The following is a 17,742-nucleotide window of genomic DNA, read 5'->3' as shown; positions in this document are numbered from 1 at the left end:
AGGGGAGGATGGGGCAGGGAGAAGAACTTCTACCAGCAAAAGTGTGGCTTAAACTTTTGAGAAAGTAATGAGATCAGATAATCTTGCAGGTCAAATGTAAATTATTTTAATGGGGCTCTTGCACTTTTACTTCTCTCTATATTTGGGCCCAGCAGACTTGCTTGTCAGATTTGTGTCTTCCATTCTACAGGCCATTCACCTACAGTTGGTAGCAAACCATGGGTACCAGCCACTGTCCCCCCATCGTCCCCTGGATGCAGCCTGGCTCGGTTCCAGTCAACCTCCTCTTTGGGACCCCCTCCAGGCAGGGACAGCTCTAAGCCCCTTGCCAGCAGGAAGCAGTTTCAGAAAGGAGACCTTCGCTCTTACTCCAAAAGAATTTGGGTCCCATTTGTTTGAGGGGGGAATATGGGGTGCTAATGATGGACTGCTAAAAGGCCCTGGACTTTCCCAGGTGGCTCAGGTCCCCAGTTTCCAGATCCCTGGCATTCACCTGGGGTACCCAGCCCATTCAGGTGCTTCTCTGTTCACTCCTTGACCGCTGTATATAAGTGTCCATCTTGCCCCCAACTAATGCTCAGATTCCTTCTGGCCTAGTTGTCAATACAAGGGTCACAAATGTGCAGATTCTTAAAATCTTGCCCACCTCAATAATAAACCTTGTCTCTGACTAAAAGAAGGCTTGGATTCATTTGAGGCAAGACCCGCTTCTTCTGCCCTTGAATTTTGGGCTTCCCAGAACCCCTAGACCTCAACAAATGACTTGCCCTGGGTCACACAGCTAGTTAAGTGTCTGAGGCCAGATCTGAACTCAGGAAGATGAGTCTTCCTGACTTCAGGCCCAGCATTCTATCTACTGTGTCACCTAGCTGCCCATAGATATAGACATATAAACATAAATACTAGTGTATCCTTGTCAGATTATAAACTACTCAAGAGTAGAAATTGCTTCAGCCTTTGTATTTGTATGCCCAAGGCTCAGCACAATGCCTGGAACATAGTAGGCATTTAATAAACACTTGCTGATTAACATCAATGAGTCAATAAATATTTGTTATGCATCTCTATGTGCCAGACACTGTGCTAAATGCTGCAAAAGACAGTCCTGCTCTCAAAGGACCCACTATCTAATGGGGAAAACGACAACAAGGGAACAGCTATTACACATAAACAAGTCATATACAGGATAAATAGAAAATAATCAACAGAGGGAAGATACTAGAACGAAGAAGGATTGGGAAAGGCTCTGTGTAGAGGGGAGGATTTTAGGCGGGACGTGAAGGAAGCCAGGACACCCAGGAGGTGGAGATGAGGAGGGAGAGCTGTGAATCCACGTCAAGGGTAGAAGGATGAGGAGAGGATGGAGGGTTAGGGATTCAAGACCAGCTTCCTGAAGGTGACTGCTTCAGGGAGAGACAAGACTCAGGGAAAAGGGGGTAGAAGAGGATCCTGACCCAGGGGGATGCCTGATGCCAAAACTCAAAGACAGAGTAAGACGAGGCATAGGTTTTCAGACTGGCTGCATGATGTCAGGTAAGAAACAGGTACAAACCAGGTCTGCCTCTAAGACAAGGAGGAAATAGCTACTGAGGTGGGCAGGGCTAAGGAAGGGGGGAAATTATCAATATTGCTGGTCTCTGTGTCAGGAGCAAGCTGATTCTAAGCAGATCTGGGCCCAGTTGGGGTAGTGAGGAGAGAGAAGGGAAAAAGGAGGGTTAGGAGGGAAGATGAGTAAAATAGGGTGCAGACCACTAATATGGAGGAGGATCCTTGATGACATTGGCTCATTGACTTGCTCCCCTCCTGAATTCCCAAGCAGGAAACAGGAAAAATCAATCCAGTTAGTTAGAAGTACCACATTGCTTTTCCCCCTCTCCCTCCCCTTCTCTAAACTCCAGCTGACGACAGCAAGTGATAGAAAAACAAACTAGAGCCTATGTTTACATGGGGGAAGGCAGGGGAATGCAGATGACCTGTGTCATTATCCCATGGGACACTCGACCTTTGAGATTAGGAACTGGGAGACTAAGTGGGCATTCCATAACTGGGTAATCCTGATTTCAGGGGAGAGTGGATGGAAGACCGCAGAACTTTGGAGGATAGAGATTGACCTTCGAAACCCTCCCTCCCAATCTCCTCTAGTCCACTCCTCTTCAAACCATGTGTCCTCATCCCTATGCCTTCTCCCACGTCCTATCCTTGACTCCTGTCGCAATCCTTGTTCCAGCACTCTGCCCTCTGATTCCCTCCCTCTGCTCCAAAGGTGGCCAGTGGAGAGGGTCTGGGAGCCCTTAATTCCCAGTCTTCCCTTAATCTCTCTCTGATTCCGCAACTCTCCCTCAGCCCCTGGACCCCCAGCTCCTCTCCCACCCACTGTCAATATGCTCTCCCTTGGCCCCACCCCTGCCACCATGCTTTTCTGACCAAGTCTCCCTTCCTGTTCTGTTCCTGGAACTGACCCTGGCAGCAGATCAAAGGCTGCCCCGCTCCCACCGCCTTATCTCAGGGACTTTATGACTTAGGACTTACTTGGTTGTCTTTCCCTGGGCGGGGGAGTCGGGATGGGACACCTGGGTGGCCCCTCTCTGGGCCCCGCCCCAAATAGGTCCCGAAGCTGAGCTCTGCCCTCCCTCACCCCAACTCCGCGGGGAGCCCGCCCCCCAGTTACCTCAGGACTGGACCCCGCCCCCCTGAGAGTTAAGAGTGTCCCCGGAGCTGGGTGCAGGATCCATACTGTAGCAGGCTGAGGGGCCGGAGGGGTTACCATGGCGACAGCTCCGGTGACTCGGACCCTGGCCGGAGTGGCAGCCACTGCAGGAATAGGAGCAAGTTCGCGGCTCCCAGCCCTGGGGGGTGCCCGCAAATTCAGCAGTAGTCCCAGGCGCCGGGGATCTGGGGGTGCCAGCCCCAGTCGCCTCCTCAGTACTGCCCAAGTCCGGACCCAGCTGCCGAGAGAGAAGGCCGAGCGGGATTCCGAAGACACAGCCAGTGACAAGGGACCTCCTCCGGGAGCGGGACCGCCTGCCACCGCTACGCTCCCGGGTTCAGCAGCCGCACCGCCGCCGCCGCCGCCCACCGTGGCCCCTGCGCCGCCCTCCAGCCGCTCACTGGTCCAGCGGGACATCCAGGCGTTCCTGACTGAGTGTGGAGCCAGCCCCTGGGAGGCGAAGCACTGGCTCACCCAGTTCCAGATCACCTATGACTCGGCGGATAAACCTTTTGCCATCATCGAGGTGAGGAACGTCCTGGGAAGAAACCGACATTGGCATATCTCGATATGGGGCTTGGCAAATCGTGACAGGAAGCCTGCCATATCACTGGTTGGGGCCGATGGGCAAACCTAATGAGGCTCCACGTATTGGAGGAGCTGGGGAGGAGGTTGTGGATGGCCCCTAGCAGGTTACATGGCGACAGAAATGGGGCATTAGTGCAATCAACTGAGCACAGGGCACCTTTGGCCCTGCAGATGGGCAGGGTGAGTGAGGTTGAAAAGGAACTATCCCAGCTGCGGACAGGCCCATCTTGGGAGGTCTTTCCTTTGGCCTGACCACTGACTGCTAGGGTAATGGTGGGGGATGTTTCCCAGATTAGAGTAGGGGTGGGAGAAGTAGGGTAGGCAAGTGGAAACCGGACAGCAAGTAAGATACCATGTGAGAAATACAGAAACCAGTAGGGTTGGGAAGGAGCTGGAAAGGGAGGTTGGATTCAGAGGTACTAGCAGTTAAGGAAGGAAAAACAGGACAACAGCCTGCTCGTCCTTGGCCCACCCCCAACAACCAGTGCCCCACCTACCCTGCCCTATGTAAGCCCTGGGGTCCAAGGCCACCTCTAAAGAGGGGGAGGGGAATGTTGAAGGAACAGGATGAGATTGAGGGGTGGGGAGAACAAAGGGTAGGGCACCAGTCCAGGAGTGAAGGGCAGGACTAATCAGAGCTCTGAGGACTGGGCATATGGTCTGGGAGGAAAAAAAGGGAAGGATCCTGGAAGATGCTGCTTAAACTTCCAGAGGTTTACAGCCATACTGAAGGCCTCCCATGGCTATACTATGGGGTGGGGAAAAGCTAGAACCCTGAGGGGAGACACCAAGGACTGGGGCCAGGACAAAGGGGCATGGTCAGCAATGGACCCTGGATACCTTAGCAGATGGCAGCAGAGGAGAGTATGGGATCATTACGTAGGTATGAGGTTACTGGTGTAGATACGGGGGGGGGGGGAGAGGGACGGACGGAGGATATTGGCATTACACAGAGAAAGGCTCAGATATCAAGGATACCAAAAGCAATAGCAACATTGGGTTACATAAGGGTGAGAACATTAAAAGCACATTTAGTGGCAGGTGCTACACAGGATGGTTGGGCTATTTCCAATGTTCTCATCACCTCCTCCTCTAAAGGTGGATGACACTGTGTTCAAGAACAAAGAGGCAGTCCTAAGTTTGGCCTTTGCTCTGGCCTTCTTGCAACGGATGGATATGAAGCCACTTGTGGTTCTTGGACTTCCAGAACCCACTGCACCCTCTGGCTGCCTTTCATTCTGGGAGGCCAAGGCCCAGATGGCTCAGAGCTGCAAGGTCCTTGTGGACTCCCTACGACATAATGCAGCCACTGCTGTGCCCTTTTTTGGGGGAGGGTCTGTGCTGAGCGCTGCTGAACCTGCCCCCCATGCCACGTAAGTGCCTTTCATTTCCCCATCTACTGTTCCCTAGGCACATTCAAGCTTCCTTGCTGCTACCCAGTGCTAATCACTCTATGCTGTGTATGTAGCACCCACCCTGAGTTCCACGGCTAACTCAGTCTATTCCCTAACCCTAGCAGTACAATTCTCTAACTCTTCTTTGCAAACCAATGCCAGGTTAATAGTACCCTCCCTTCCTAAGCCCATATGCTTCCAAACCTGCCACTTCCCCACACATCGGAGCAAGCTGGCACTTTGCCTATCTGTACTTCCTGCTCCCTGAGTTATGGAACCCCAGACAGCTGAGCCCCTACTGCAACTCTTACCTGCAGCTATGGTGGCATTGTCTCTGTGGAGACAGACCTGCTAAAATGGTGCCTGGAGTCGGGTAGCATCCCCATCCTGTGTCCTATTGGCGAGACAGGTGTCCGGCGCTCTGTGCTGCTCAATTCCTTGGAGGTCACTGCTGCTCTGGCCAAGGCTCTGCGGCCCACCAAGATCATCTTCCTCAACACTACTGGAGGCCTCCGGGATGCCAATCAGAAGGTAGATCACAACCACCTTGCCAATCCTCCATTTTTCTATTTCTTCATCCCACCTTGACCCCAGGAACTTGGGTCTTGACCCCTGTCTCAGTCTCACCTAAGTAAACAGCAAAATTCAATTGTCTCTTATCCAGCCCCCTTTGTTTACCTCCCGTATCTCACCTTACACTTGTTCCCTCTGGGCTCAGGGATGCCCAGGACCCCACACTGAAAGGGTCAGGGTGATATGCAGGGAACCCCTTAAGATCAGAGCAGCCTCTGAAATTTTTTTTTAAAGTTTAATTACTGCTTTATGTTTTTATGCTTGTCATTTCCTCTAACATCCCTTGTTCTACCCCCACCAAACTCAAGGCAACTATGTCTGACAACGAAGGGAAATGATTTGCCCATGACTACAAAGTCCTCAACTCTCTCCCAAGAGGGAGGGCACTTCCTTTGTCAGTTCTCCAATATCCTTACATTAGTCCATGCATGGTTCTTTTGATTCTGTTCTCTTCATTATGTCACTTTGTGTCATCAGCCCTTGAATTTGGGGGGACACTATGAGGGCACACAAGATGGCGGCTGGGAAATCACTGGAAAGAGGGATCATGATAGGAAGTTCTTGAGCAAGGTCTGGGCTCAGAGAAAGGGGCTAATGATAGGTTCGTTGTCATGCTCTCTTCCTGTCCCTAGGTTCTGAGTAATGTGAACCTGCCAGCTGACCTGGACCTAGTGACAAATGCCCAGTGGGTAAGCAGCAAGGAGAGGCAGCAAATGCGACTCATTGTGGATGTACTAGGCCGATTATCCCATGACTCCTCAGCTGTTATAACATCTGCCAATACCTTGCTTACTGAACTCTTCAGCTACAAGGGTAAGCCTAGCCAGTGGGGAGATATCTACCAAATGAATACTTGCAGGATGCCAGTGGACATGTAAGACTGGCAACTAAAGCAACACACAAGGCAGGCTCGCTGCAATCTCCCTTTGGTCACTTGTCCCCCCTAGTTAGTTCCTATGGGTTCCAAGGGGAAGGTGGTGACACCAGCATGGGGAGATTTCCCAGTGGGGAGACTGGCTATACCAAAATGCAGATGGAGTTATGGGGAGATGCTTTTTCAGACCAGGTCAGCACCACATTCTACTTGTTTCCTGGGGGAGTTAGGAAAAAAATGGGTAGCCCACTGATGAGCAGATAACCCTGGACAGCCTTAGGAGTACGGGATTGGGGGCAGGGGGAGGTAATAATGCAATCCCTGTTAACTTTCCATGGCAAGGCAGAGGTGGTGAAGGGGAGTCAGCCGTTTAGTTGCCGTTATTTCCCTGTTCTAGGGTCAGGGACCCTCTTTAAGAATGTTGAGCGGATGCTTCGAGTAGACAGACTAGAGAAGCTGGATCAGAAGCGGCTGGTAGAACTCATAAATGCGAGTTTTGGCAAGAAGCTTCGGGACGACTATCTGGCCTCTCTTCGACCACGGCTGCAGTCCATTTACTATTCTGAAGGGTGAGCCAAGGCAGTGCTGACCCAGGAGTGGTGCATATGCCATGGGTAGCATCTATGGCTCCTGAAGGTGTCAGAGAGGGGCTGAGGCAAGAGAGAATGAGGTGGGAGACAGAAGACAAATTTACCCAACTACTGTAAATGGGAAATGTTGACAAGCCTCACAGGTGTCTGAGCCAGTGGAAGGAGAGGCCCAGGACGCTGCCGGTCAGCTTGGGGGAAACCCTGACCCTGTCCCACTCACCCTGGTTCCAGGTACAATGCTGCAGCCATCCTGACCACTGAACCTGTGCTGGGAGGCACCCCATACCTAGACAAGTTTGTGGTGAACTCAAGCAGAAAGGGACAGGGCTCAGGCCAGATGCTATGGGAGTGCATGCGGCAGGACTTGCATCGACTTTTCTGGAGATCCCGTGTCACCAATCCCATCAACCCGTGGTAGGCACAGGGGTTGTCTATATTTTAACTTTTGGGGTGGCAGGGCTAGGCAATGGGGTTAAGTGACTTGCCCAGGGTCACACAGCTATTAAGTGTCAAGTGTCTGAGGCCAGATTTGAACTCAGGTCCTCCTGACTCCTGAGCCCACGTTCTATCCACTGCACCACCTAACTGCCCTCTATATTTTAACTCTTAAATGAAAGACACTGGATAGATCTAGATCATTTAGTCCAGATCCATCATTTGATCAACAAGAACCCCCAAAACCTGAAGCCCATGGTCACAAAGCAAATTAGTGACTGACCAGAAACTCGAATCAGGGTTTCTTGCCTCTAGGTCCAATGTATTTACAATTATACCACAGCACAGATGTATGAGTGACACCCTGGGCTACTGTGCCCATAATATTCCCTCCGAGTCCAGGGTTCAAGCAGCAGATGCTATTGCTACCACAGAACTACCAGATCTGTCACCTTCACCCTGTGGCCTGGATTTCCTTCGTCACCTCCAGATACCCTGTCATTTCTGTGTGCCATGAGGCCGTCGCTGCAGGTCCTCCAGAACTCAGGGGTTCTCCAGAGATCATAGCATCTACCCATTCCCTTTCTCTTGTCATATCCCTGCTGGTGAGGAGTAACACATTCATAGACCCATCTAGGTGTGAGATTTCTGAAGGGACAGGCTCTATACCGATTGGAACTCACAAGATAGCTACAAAATTCAGTTTCATCTAGCAAAAGGGAAAATATTTGTAGTGATTCCTTAAACCTAGGAAGGTATGTTCAGCCACTCTGCTGCAGTCTATACTCAGCTTGATCTCCACTCTGGTCTATAGAGTGGATTCTCCTCCTGGCCTCTCCCTGCTTCAGGCCAAGTTAAACACTCTATTCACCATCTCAGAAAGCAGCTGAGTGCCTCTGATTCCCCAGGACCTAGTCCTACCTTAGGCCTAGCTGCTACACCCACTCTCCCCCTACTCACTAAGCATCAGCTCTATTCAAGCTTGTTGCCTCTAGGAAGCATATCATACACAGGCACTATATATAAGCACAACTGATTGGCAGATGAACAAACTTGTAGCACCCGGGAGAAGGCTTTTCTTTATATTAATTCAATGATTTCCTCCACCAGATAGCCTCCTCTCCACCCCTCTGGACCAGGGGTCTGTGCATTCTTTAAAACAAAAAAGATGGTAACTGCACTTCAACGTTTCCTTTGTAACCCAACGTACTGTATTTTATGCATTTATAAACATGATTCTGAGAAGGGGTCCACAGGCTTACCCAGACTGCTGCCAACGGAGTCCATGGCACCAAAAATGGTTAAGAATCCCTAGGCTAGACATAGGTAATGGTTCTCCTGCTTCCACTGGCCATCCCCTGCCCCTCCCTCCCAGCTGTGCTCCAGTGGATTCTCTTCTCACAGGCAATAATTAGTGTTCAAGGCGAGACGACCTTGCCCTGCTGAGGGGGAGGCATTCAAGCTAGGCCAAAAAGATAATGAGAGAGTATTAGCCAGCATTTCAAACCAAGAATCTGCCCCCTGGTTGGACAAAGCATGGCACTAGCCAGAAAGAGGGTAACATAGACCTCTCAGAGTCCAAGTCCAGGAATCCTTCCCACAAGCTGTGGCAATTGGGTGTGCTGGGACTGGAGGAGGGCAGTGGTCTCATGCACTGACATGCCTATCCACTGCTCCCTTCCCACTCCAGGTACTTTAAGAACTGTGATGGCAGCTTCTCCAACAAACAGTGGATCTTCTTCTGGTTTGGCCTGTCTGACATCCGGGACTCCTATGAGCTTGTTAACCATGCCAAGGGACTGCCTGACTCCTTCTGCAAACCAGCCTCTGACCCAGGCAGCTGATAGGAACCATCAACCCTTCGGGCCCCAGCCCAGCTGAGTGCACAGCAAAAACCATGCAGAGGCAGTGGTCCCAGGGAAGTTAGAAGGCAGGCCTGGGCTTACTTGAATAGAAGGGGAGATGGGAAGGCCTTGAGGTCCTTAGACTCTGGGGAGGGGCCAGTGAAGCAGCAGAAACAGGGAGGCTGGCCTACCTGAATGGAGTATGGGTATCTGGAACCTGCTGTCCAGAAGTCTGACAGCTGTTCCAAAGAAACTAGTATCTATTTCTTCACCATGCCTGGGAACTCCAATCCCATCAAGGCTCCTTACCTAGGTCAACTGATGTGTGGGTGAAATACACGGGCCACCTCCATGTGTGATTTGAAGTTTCCTATTCCCAAATATTACCCTTGCCTCTCACTACTCCTAAAATTCACCATTTAAGATTAGTTTCTTCAGGTCCTAGGTTTTTCTTGAGTCTCCTATTTAAATGTTAGCTCCTTTCAGCTCTCAGATTGGGGGTGGGGGGGAACCGAGAATTAACAGAGGGAGAGCAAAGTCCTGAGAAAATAGGATACAGAAGAGGTTCCTGGGGTTGGGGAGAAAAATAGCAAAGTGGGAGCATTGTCAAAGTCTACTCTACTGACCAGGACACTGCCCCTCACTGAAAGACTCTACTCCTACCCTCTATAAGAGGGAAAAGGACGAGCAGAAATGATCTCCTGTACAGTTCCCAGTGACCTTCAGGTCCAGGAATAGTCACTGTCCATCCAAATCAGGCCAGCAGCAGCCTCAGTCCTTATCCCAAGTCCTATTCTCTCTATAGCCAAAGATCTCAACCCTACCCTCACCCCTCAAAAAAATCTCATCTTCCTGATCCAAAGTGAGAAGATGGGCAAAACAGGCCTCTGGAGGGATCTTCCCTCCTCTCCCCTCCTCTCCCCTTCTGTAAAGCCAGTAAGTACAGAAAAGCAACATTTATCCTATAAGAGCTGCTAAGGCAAATATCACCTGCCAGCATCAGCTGAAAGAGAAAGAGGCAGACCCATCTACATTTTGATTTTAAAAGCTCAGATGACAGGCTGGATTTGGAGTTTGGGGGAATGGGACTATTTGCCAATGTCTAAAAGACAGGTTAAAGCAGAAGCAGGTGCCCACACTCCAGTGAGTAGATACTGGGGAGCCAGGGGACATGAATCCATTCCAGCCACTGTCATCTTTCCTTTCCTGCACATTTGGACAGAAATAAGTCCCTAACTCTTTCGTTACACAAGAAATCAGGTATCCACATACTTCTTCATTAAAAAAAAAAAAGGCTGGAGAGTGTGGGGTGGAGAATCAATTTGAGCTGTAGCAGGAAAAAATAAATTGACCCATCAGGAAGAACTCCCAAACTGGAGAACAAAAATGGAACAGAACCAAAAGTTGTAAACAGGGGTATTTTAGCATGGAATCTCCAAAACAGAGGGCAAAGTGAGAGGCAAGTGCTAGAGGAGATGACCTAGGGTAAAAAACCAACTCACATCAAAGGCGCCTGCAGGGAAACTAGAAAAGCAAACCCAAAAGTATGTTTAGAGTGTTTATTTCTGGAAGATGGTGGAGTATGCTGACTGAGAACACAGAAAAGTAGAGAGGTGCTCTTGCCCCTAGGACATCCATCTCACAACTTGGAGCAAAGACGTGGTGGAGCCTGGAGAAGGTTTAAATCAGAGTGGGGACAATGGGTTGGAGAACAGCCATGCTCTCAATCACCTTACCCTGGGCCCCATTCAAGGAGTGTCAAGCAGATTGGTGAAGGGGGTTGACAGGAACAGACTAGCTTTGCCCCGGTCCTCCAGAAACCCAGAGAACACAAATGAAACTTAAACTGGGCTGGGCCAGTCCCTTTGGCTACTCTTGAGTCTGGTCCATGTTGCTACACACAACACACACACCATTATCAAAATGCTGGACACCGTAAAAAAAAAGAAATACACACATCTGGTCCTTGTCGTCCTCTGTGTCTTTGCTTCTCTTCTAGTCTGCTTCTGTCTATCCAGCTTCTCCCTTCCTCTACTGGCCCCACCCTCCACAAGCCTCCCCAGATCTTCCTAGAGGTTCCCCTCCTGAAATAAATCCTCTCTTCCTGGGTCAGAAAAGCCCTGGGGGAGTTCATCATCCCCCCTCCATCCCAGCTGCTAGGGCTGGGATCCTTTTCATGTCAATCATTACAAAAGAAAGTTTTTGGGTTTTGTTGTGTTTTTTTAAGCATAAATAAACAGCCTGTGGAAGAAAATCCCCTGCACCACCACCCCCCCAAAAAAATCTGCCCCTCTCACCCCATCCCTAAGGGGTGCCATTCAGCCATCCGTGGCCAGGATCACTGCAGCCCCAAAGATGCCCACATTCTCGCCAATGAGCTTCATCTGATTCCAGAACTCAACTCGCCGAGTGTTGTGCCAATAGACGATGTTTCCATCAATGAGGAGGATGATGAGAGGTAGCAGCACAGCCAGGATCTGAGCAGCCAGGGCCACATAGTAGCCAGAGAGGAAGGCCAGAGCCAGGACACCATAAAGGATGAAGAGCAGCTGGAGTGTAAGTTCCCCTCCTGGTATGTGGTTCAGATATGCCAGCCGGTCTTCTTTGCTGTGCTGGAGAGAGTAAGCCTGGGGCGAGGGCAGGGGGAGGTCAGTGGTCCCTGGGACATAGTATTACCCCTAACTGGAATATTTTCCCCTCTATATGAATTCAATTCAACCACTGATCACCCCCCTTTAAAGATTCATTGATTCACCCATTTGTAGTTGTATTAAAAGTATTCTTAAATTATGCTGACTCCTCCAGCTACCATCTCACAGCCCTCATCTCTATCCTTGCTTCCACTGATGAACCTCTAGCAAGAGTAATTTAGATCTAACGCCTCCAATTCCTCAGCTCCCACTTCATTCTGCAATCCCTTGCCTACTAGCTTTCCTCATTCCAAAGCCTTTTAATCCTATCCCTACCCAACTCTAATGGACCCAGCTGACTTTTCTGCATGCTCAATCCTTCTCTCCACTCACTCCTTCCCTTCTGGGGAAGATCTTCTCTCTCCTAACAAATTTTACCCCTATACTCCCTCCAACTGCTAGCCCATATCTCTTCTTTTCACCAACAAACCTCCGAAGACCAGCTTATACTTATTTAAAGCCTTCATTTCCCCATAACCCACTCAATTTCTTGCAATTGGGGTTCCTTCTTCCCTACTCTTCCCAAAACCGTTCTTAGGGTCATTAATAATCTCCTAATTGACAAATGGCACCTGAGTCTTCCTCCTCCTTAACGTCTCTAAAACATGACCTTATTGACAACCACCCTGAATAGATGTAACTACTGTTCTGTAGTACTGCAACTACACACAAAACTGAGTCACTGTTGACACCTTCTCTCCCATAATCTTTATATCAATCAATAAGCATTTAGTAAGCACCAAGTATGTAACAGCTACTGGGCTACTGACACAGTCGCTTAATAGATATCCTTACCTCCATGTCTATCTCCTTCAATCTATCTCACTATGCCGGCCATAGTAATCAACCTAATGTACAAAACTGACATTACTTACTACCCAAAAAACCTTAGTAGTTTCCCACTGGCAAATGAATCAAGTCCAACCTTCTAAGCACGGCATTTGAGACCCCTTCTTTTTGCAATGTTGTCTTACACTACTTTCCTTCACATATTTCAATTCAGTTCAACAAACATGTACTAAGTGTTTAGTATGTCCTAGGCACTGAGCTAGGCACTGAAGCTACAAAGACAAAAACTAAACAGTTCCTGCCCAAAAGAAGCTTACATCCCTCCTGGGTGGGGGATACCAACACGTACCCAGATATGGCAATACAAAGTATAAAAAAGCAACACACAGTATTTTTAAGAGCGAGAAAGTGCTAAACAAGAAAAGGTGTCCTGTAGAAGGTGGGCCCTGAGCTGTTCCCTCAAGGAAGACAGAGAATCAAAGTAGGCCAGCTGAGTAGGGTGTCCATTCCAGGAATCGCGGCAAAGGCATGGAAGCAGGAGATGAGACCAAACATGAACATTCACACACTTTGTCTTTTAAACCAGACCTGTGGCTCCATCAGTGGAGGAGTCTCTCCCCAATCAACACCAATCAGTACCTTCTCTGAAACTCAGTCTTAAAAAATTTATATCTATCTATCTATCTATATATCTATATCTATATCTATATCTATATATATATAGAAAGAGAGATATCAAAGTGCTTACCATCTTAGGGAAGAGGGAGTTGAAGGAGGAAGAAAATTTTTTAAAAAAAGAATGTTAAATTATTTTTACATGTAACTGGGAAGAAATAAAATACTATTTAAAAAAGAAAATCTTCGAAAATCACAGAACTATCCCAGAAAGGAGGCCTTCAAAGGCATGGGGGTGGATGGCCACAGACCAGCCTAGCTGAGCGTGAAGAAATTCATCCTGTGAAGGGTAGAAGGCTAAGTGTTTCTGCCAGAGACGCACCAGCACCTTCTGCCAAGCCACAGGAGAGTTAGTGCAGGCCAGAGGAGGCATTCATCTGACCACTGGTGAAATCAGATGTCCCTGAAGCATGGCTACTTGTGTTGTTTGTGCCATATCACCAAAGCAAACTGTACATTCTACAAAAACAGGAGCAACATCTTATACAAAATTTTATTCCAGTCAAGAAGAACAGTAGAGCAAAGTAGAAAAAGAACCAGGGAGACTTGGTTTCAAGTCTTGCTTTTGAGGCCTACGAGCTCTCTCTGTCTCCCAGAAGTTCACTACGGCTATAAATTACAGATAAACTGGTGATCTGCATAGGTAGAAGGAGTCTCCACACCAAGAATTCCTGACGCTGATGAAATCACAGGTCTGGACTCCTCCAAAACGATTTTAACCCAGCTGGATGGCTCTGATACATGCCATGCCTTCCCATCTCCACCCCTCTGCCTCCATTCCCACTGTGCCCAATACACACAAGCAATCCCCACCCCAACCCCAGTCAAGCCTAGAAGACCCTCTCCCATCTGTACTCTTGATAACTCACCCCTTGCTCAAGGCTCAGCTCAAGGGCTCCTGCCCCTCAATGAAGCTTTTCCTGACCCACCCACTCAAAAGCTTTTTTATGAGCCTTATTTTGTCTTACGGTTATCTGTGTACATGTTTTGTCTCCCTCCTAGGCCATAAGCTCCAGGACATTAGGGCCCAGGTCTTATTTCTTTTTTTGTCTTGTTCAGTGTCTATTGCAGGGCACTCCATTGATCAGATCCTTAATAAGTGTTTATTGAATTGCCAAGTTGAATAGTCAAACTTTACTGAGTATAAGGCATGGGACTCTGAGGCTGACTCATTTTCCATTAGCAACAATTGCCCCAGAAGATAGTCGGTCTGGAATTACCCCTCTCACCACCCCAACTTAGTCTGTCTTATGTGGGCCCCTGAACTGAATCAAAATTCTCTATAGTACAACTGGAGCTCAGGCTGGCATGAACCTTTTAACCCAGGCTTCTCAAGTAGGACTAGGATTTGTAGGGTCAAAGCCAACCCTTTGCCTGGGGTCAGTGCTGACATAAAAGAAACCCCTAGACAAAGCCAGCCCAATCCCAGGAACAAAGGGAACCCAGCAAGTAAGAACACCTTTCCCTGAATCACCCAGAAACATGCCCTTTAGTAAGGCCAAACTGCTGTGCAGAGAGGATTCATGGCTGTAGGATGTTCCTTCCTCTCCTGGAAAAGGCCAATATGCCAGCTACCCTCCAGATCGCCAGCAAAGCTCCACTGGAATGTAGGGAAGTCCCACCCCGTTCAGCTAACTGGAACTCTCTTTCCAAAGAATGGATGTTGATGGAAAGACCCACCCCAACCCTTCAAACCCTCCCAACCTACCACACAGATGAGGTAGATGCCCAAGAACACTTGGCCTGTAGATTGAAGAGATCGGCTTCGTGGTTTCTGGCGATAGAGTTCACCTGCCCCACTAGCCAATACCAGAAAACCACCAATAATGGCAATGGTTCTGGAATACATTCGGACCTGGAAATGGGAGAGAAGACCCTATCAGAAACAGCTCATCCAAAGAAGCCTCCCCAGAGCAAAGCTCCACTTTTGTCCTTCCCAAGACAGTCAATTTCTCCTATTTTACACCATAAATGTTCCTCCCCAGGAAGTCTTTCTTGATGCTCTCTTCTTCTCCCCTCCCCTACCCCTCTCCCCAGTTCTCCCAGCTTGATTCCTAAAGCCATCTTCCCTGCCACTGACACCAATGATGGTACTAACTACAGATACCAAATGTGTCCCTGCTTAATTCTCAGGGGCCCCAGCATCATACACCCCCCTCCCAACAGGGACTAACTGGGCACCATACCCACTCACCTAGATACCATGAACAGAAAATGACTCACTGGCTACCATGCATGGCTTTAGCACAAAAACTCTAGCCTTGTGCCCATTCCCTTCCGCTCCCAGCTCAGGCTGCTACAACCAGTGCCCAGGACATCACTCACCTTAAGCCAGTCTCCATAGTGGACATAGCCCCCTATATAGGCCGCATAGGTGCTGACAGCCAGCTGAAGGGCAGCTCCCAGCGCAAACCAACGGCGCTTCACCCCGAATGACATGAAGCTGGCACAGAGCACAGCAGCCCCCATGTCAAAGTACAGGTAGGGCACGGGGATGTCTGGCTTCCTGAAGAGTAAGCAAAGCAGCAACGTGGGGTCCTGTAGGATGCCCAGCAGACACAGTGTCTATGCCAAGTTCCTACTGGGCATCACAGCACATGGTATTTGGAGTCAGAAGACCATTGATTGAATCGTGGCTCAGCCACTACCTGTGTGACCTTGAGGAAGTCACTACCACACTGCTATGCCCTACCCCCCACCTCCCAGTTTCTCAAACTGTAAGATGAGGTTGGGCTAGATGACCCCTCAAGTAAAGCGCCTTTCAAGTCAACTAAAGAAGCATCTATTTATTAAACGGCTAGTGTGTCAGCACTGTGCTAAGGTGGGGGTGGAGGGGAATACAAAGAAAGGCTCTGCTTTAAATCTAAGATCCCACGAACTGCTTGCTCCCATCCCGAAAGCCTTGCACTACCACCCCCCAACCCAGGGCACCCAATAGTGACCCAATCCCGAGAGGCAAGAATGCCTCTTCCAGAGTTCAGGAAGTGCTATCCTCCCTATCACACCTGAAGCTATCCCACGTACTATCCCCACAACAGACACCCAGTAGGTGTCTCTCTCCCCTCGCCCCGCCTCGGCAGTAGCAGGTGAGCCGCCCGCCCCGCTCCGCTCCACCCCATCTCGCCCCTCCCCCCGCCTCCCTGCACCACCCCCTCTCTCCCACCCACCACCCCCCCGCCCGCCTGCCTGCGGTGGCCGAGCGAGCTAGCTCACCGGCGCGCGTCGGCCCGCTCGGCGTACAGCATGAGCTGGCTGAAGCAGCCCCAGAACGGACACCGTGTGAGCAGCACCGAACCGAACTGCATGAGTAGCTGCAACAGCCGCCGCCGCCGGCCCGGCCCCGCCGCCATCTTGGGGAAGGACAGTCGGCACCCGGCCTCGACCTCGGCCTCTCTCCGGAGGGAGCTGCGGGGACGGGCCGGAAAGGGTGACGGGAGAACGCGAACAGAGGCTTCCGGCGCCGCCGGCTTCTCTCTTCCGACCGGAAACGGAGCCCAGCCCCGACCCACACCGGGCAACACGTGGTTCCGGCTGGCGCGGGGAGGCGCATCGAGGACGTCAGTCTGCGGAGACAAAGCGCAGCTCGGCGTTTCGTCCTTCCCACGCTGCCAGTTTTCACGTGTTTGTTTTGAGCTGCTGACTGCAGCTTTTTTCGGTCATTTTAAATCCAGATTCAGGAGTGCAAATAGATTGAGCATTGTACATTGGAAGGAGGGATGTCCCGTTTCCCCACCTGTGAAATGAGGGTTTGGGGGGAAAGAGGACCGCTTATGGTCCTTTCAGCTCTAAATGCCATACTGTAGTCAAATTTCCCTCTCTTTCAGCAGTGTTTTGAAAATTTGGTAAGCCTGCAGGACAGTGGGCAAGTTAATTCCCCTCTCCGGTCCTCAGTTCCCTAATGAGGGGTTGGCATTAGACGAGACCTTCAAAGTCCCTTGCTGCAGCAACTACTACAAGGCAAAGCAGAAGAGTCCCCGGGGGCAAGGCTACACTAGCACAGTGCTAAAAAGAAGCGTTTTCATTCGTTTGTTCGCTAACTTAGTTCATCCTACCTAGCCTAATCCTGTCTTTATGCCCCCCACGAAGGTTAGTCCCCTGTTTTGGGGGGTTCACTTCCCTGCCAAATGCTTCCTGGAAAAGATGGTATTATGTTGGGTTTCAAAGGGTAGATTTCATTGAAACAGGCAGTCGGAGGAAGAATTTTCTAGACCATTCCATTCTCCACTACAAAATGCAGCTGCTTTCACTCACCCTTTCTGACTCAGAGGAAGAAGTGTCCTGCTTCCTGGTATCCTTGGAGGCTAACTCCACTTGACCATTCAATCTCATCCTTCCCACCTCCTCCAGATCCTTTCTCTAATCAATTATATTTCTTAGTTGTGGAAAGACAGACTTTTTTATTAGTAGATCTGTGAATCAGCCCAACCATTCAGGAAAGTACTTTGGAATACGCTAAGGATAAGCAAATTGTCTTTACCCAGTGACATACCACTACTAGGTACATAACCCCCGAAGATCAAAGATCGTTTCTGGGCAAGTAATAAAGAACTAGAAATAAGCCATCAGTTGATGAGTAGGTACAC

General features: G+C 49.7%; 2 protein-coding genes across 2 annotated transcripts; one reads left to right on the top strand and one right to left on the bottom strand.

The window, feature by feature from the left end:
- Positions 1-2,699: 2,699 nt before the first annotated feature.
- Positions 2,700-9,386, top strand: NAGS (N-acetylglutamate synthase). The gene is made up of 7 exons (XM_020997417.2): positions 2,700-3,233; positions 4,394-4,668; positions 5,007-5,220; positions 5,895-6,075; positions 6,534-6,705; positions 6,958-7,140; positions 8,852-9,386. The coding sequence occupies exons 1-7, from the start codon at positions 2,766-2,768 to the stop codon at positions 9,003-9,005; spliced, it is 1,647 nt and encodes a 548-aa protein (XP_020853076.1). The 5' UTR covers positions 2,700-2,765; the 3' UTR covers positions 9,006-9,386.
- A 1,164-nt stretch (positions 9,387-10,550) lies between these two features.
- TMEM101 (transmembrane protein 101) lies at positions 10,551-16,692 on the bottom strand. Its single transcript, XM_020997418.2, has 5 exons — positions 16,373-16,692; positions 15,485-15,665; positions 14,868-15,014; positions 11,303-11,632; positions 10,551-10,674 (listed from the first exon to the last, which is right to left on the bottom strand). The coding sequence occupies exons 1-4, from the start codon at positions 16,507-16,509 to the stop codon at positions 11,324-11,326; spliced, it is 774 nt and encodes a 257-aa protein (XP_020853077.1). The 5' UTR covers positions 16,510-16,692; the 3' UTR covers positions 10,551-10,674; positions 11,303-11,323.
- Between the last annotated feature and the right edge of the window lie 1,050 nt (positions 16,693-17,742).

This window comes from Phascolarctos cinereus, unplaced genomic scaffold, assembly GCF_003287225.1.
Source record: "Phascolarctos cinereus isolate Bilbo 61053 unplaced genomic scaffold, phaCin_HiC Scaffold_5;HRSCAF=322, whole genome shotgun sequence".
Taxonomy (NCBI): domain Eukaryota; kingdom Metazoa; phylum Chordata; class Mammalia; order Diprotodontia; family Phascolarctidae; genus Phascolarctos; species Phascolarctos cinereus.
Note: the sequence above shows the minus strand (reverse complement) of the source record. Positions and strands in the feature narration are given on the sequence as shown.

Excerpts from the sequence above, each read along its gene's own strand:
- NAGS (XM_020997417.2), top strand. The coding sequence starts at position 2,766 with ATGGCGACAGCTCCGGTGACTCGGACCCTGGCCGGAGTGGCAGCCACT. Across the intron at positions 6,706-6,957 it reads TCCATTTACTATTCTGAAGG|GTACAATGCTGCAGCCATCC; the intron begins GTGAGCCAAGGC and ends CCCTGGTTCCAG. Across the intron at positions 7,141-8,851 it reads ACCAATCCCATCAACCCGTG|GTACTTTAAGAACTGTGATG; the intron begins GTAGGCACAGGG and ends TTCCCACTCCAG.
- TMEM101 (XM_020997418.2), bottom strand. The coding sequence starts at position 16,509 with ATGGCGGCGGGGCCGGGCCGGCGGCGGCGGCTGTTGCAGCTACTCATG. Across the intron at positions 15,666-16,372 it reads GAGCGGGCCGACGCGCGCCG|GAAGCCAGACATCCCCGTGC; the intron begins GTGAGCTAGCTC and ends CTTACTCTTCAG. Across the intron at positions 11,633-14,867 it reads GCATCTACCTCATCTGTGTG|GCTTACTCTCTCCAGCACAG; the intron begins GTAGGTTGGGAG and ends CCCTCGCCCCAG.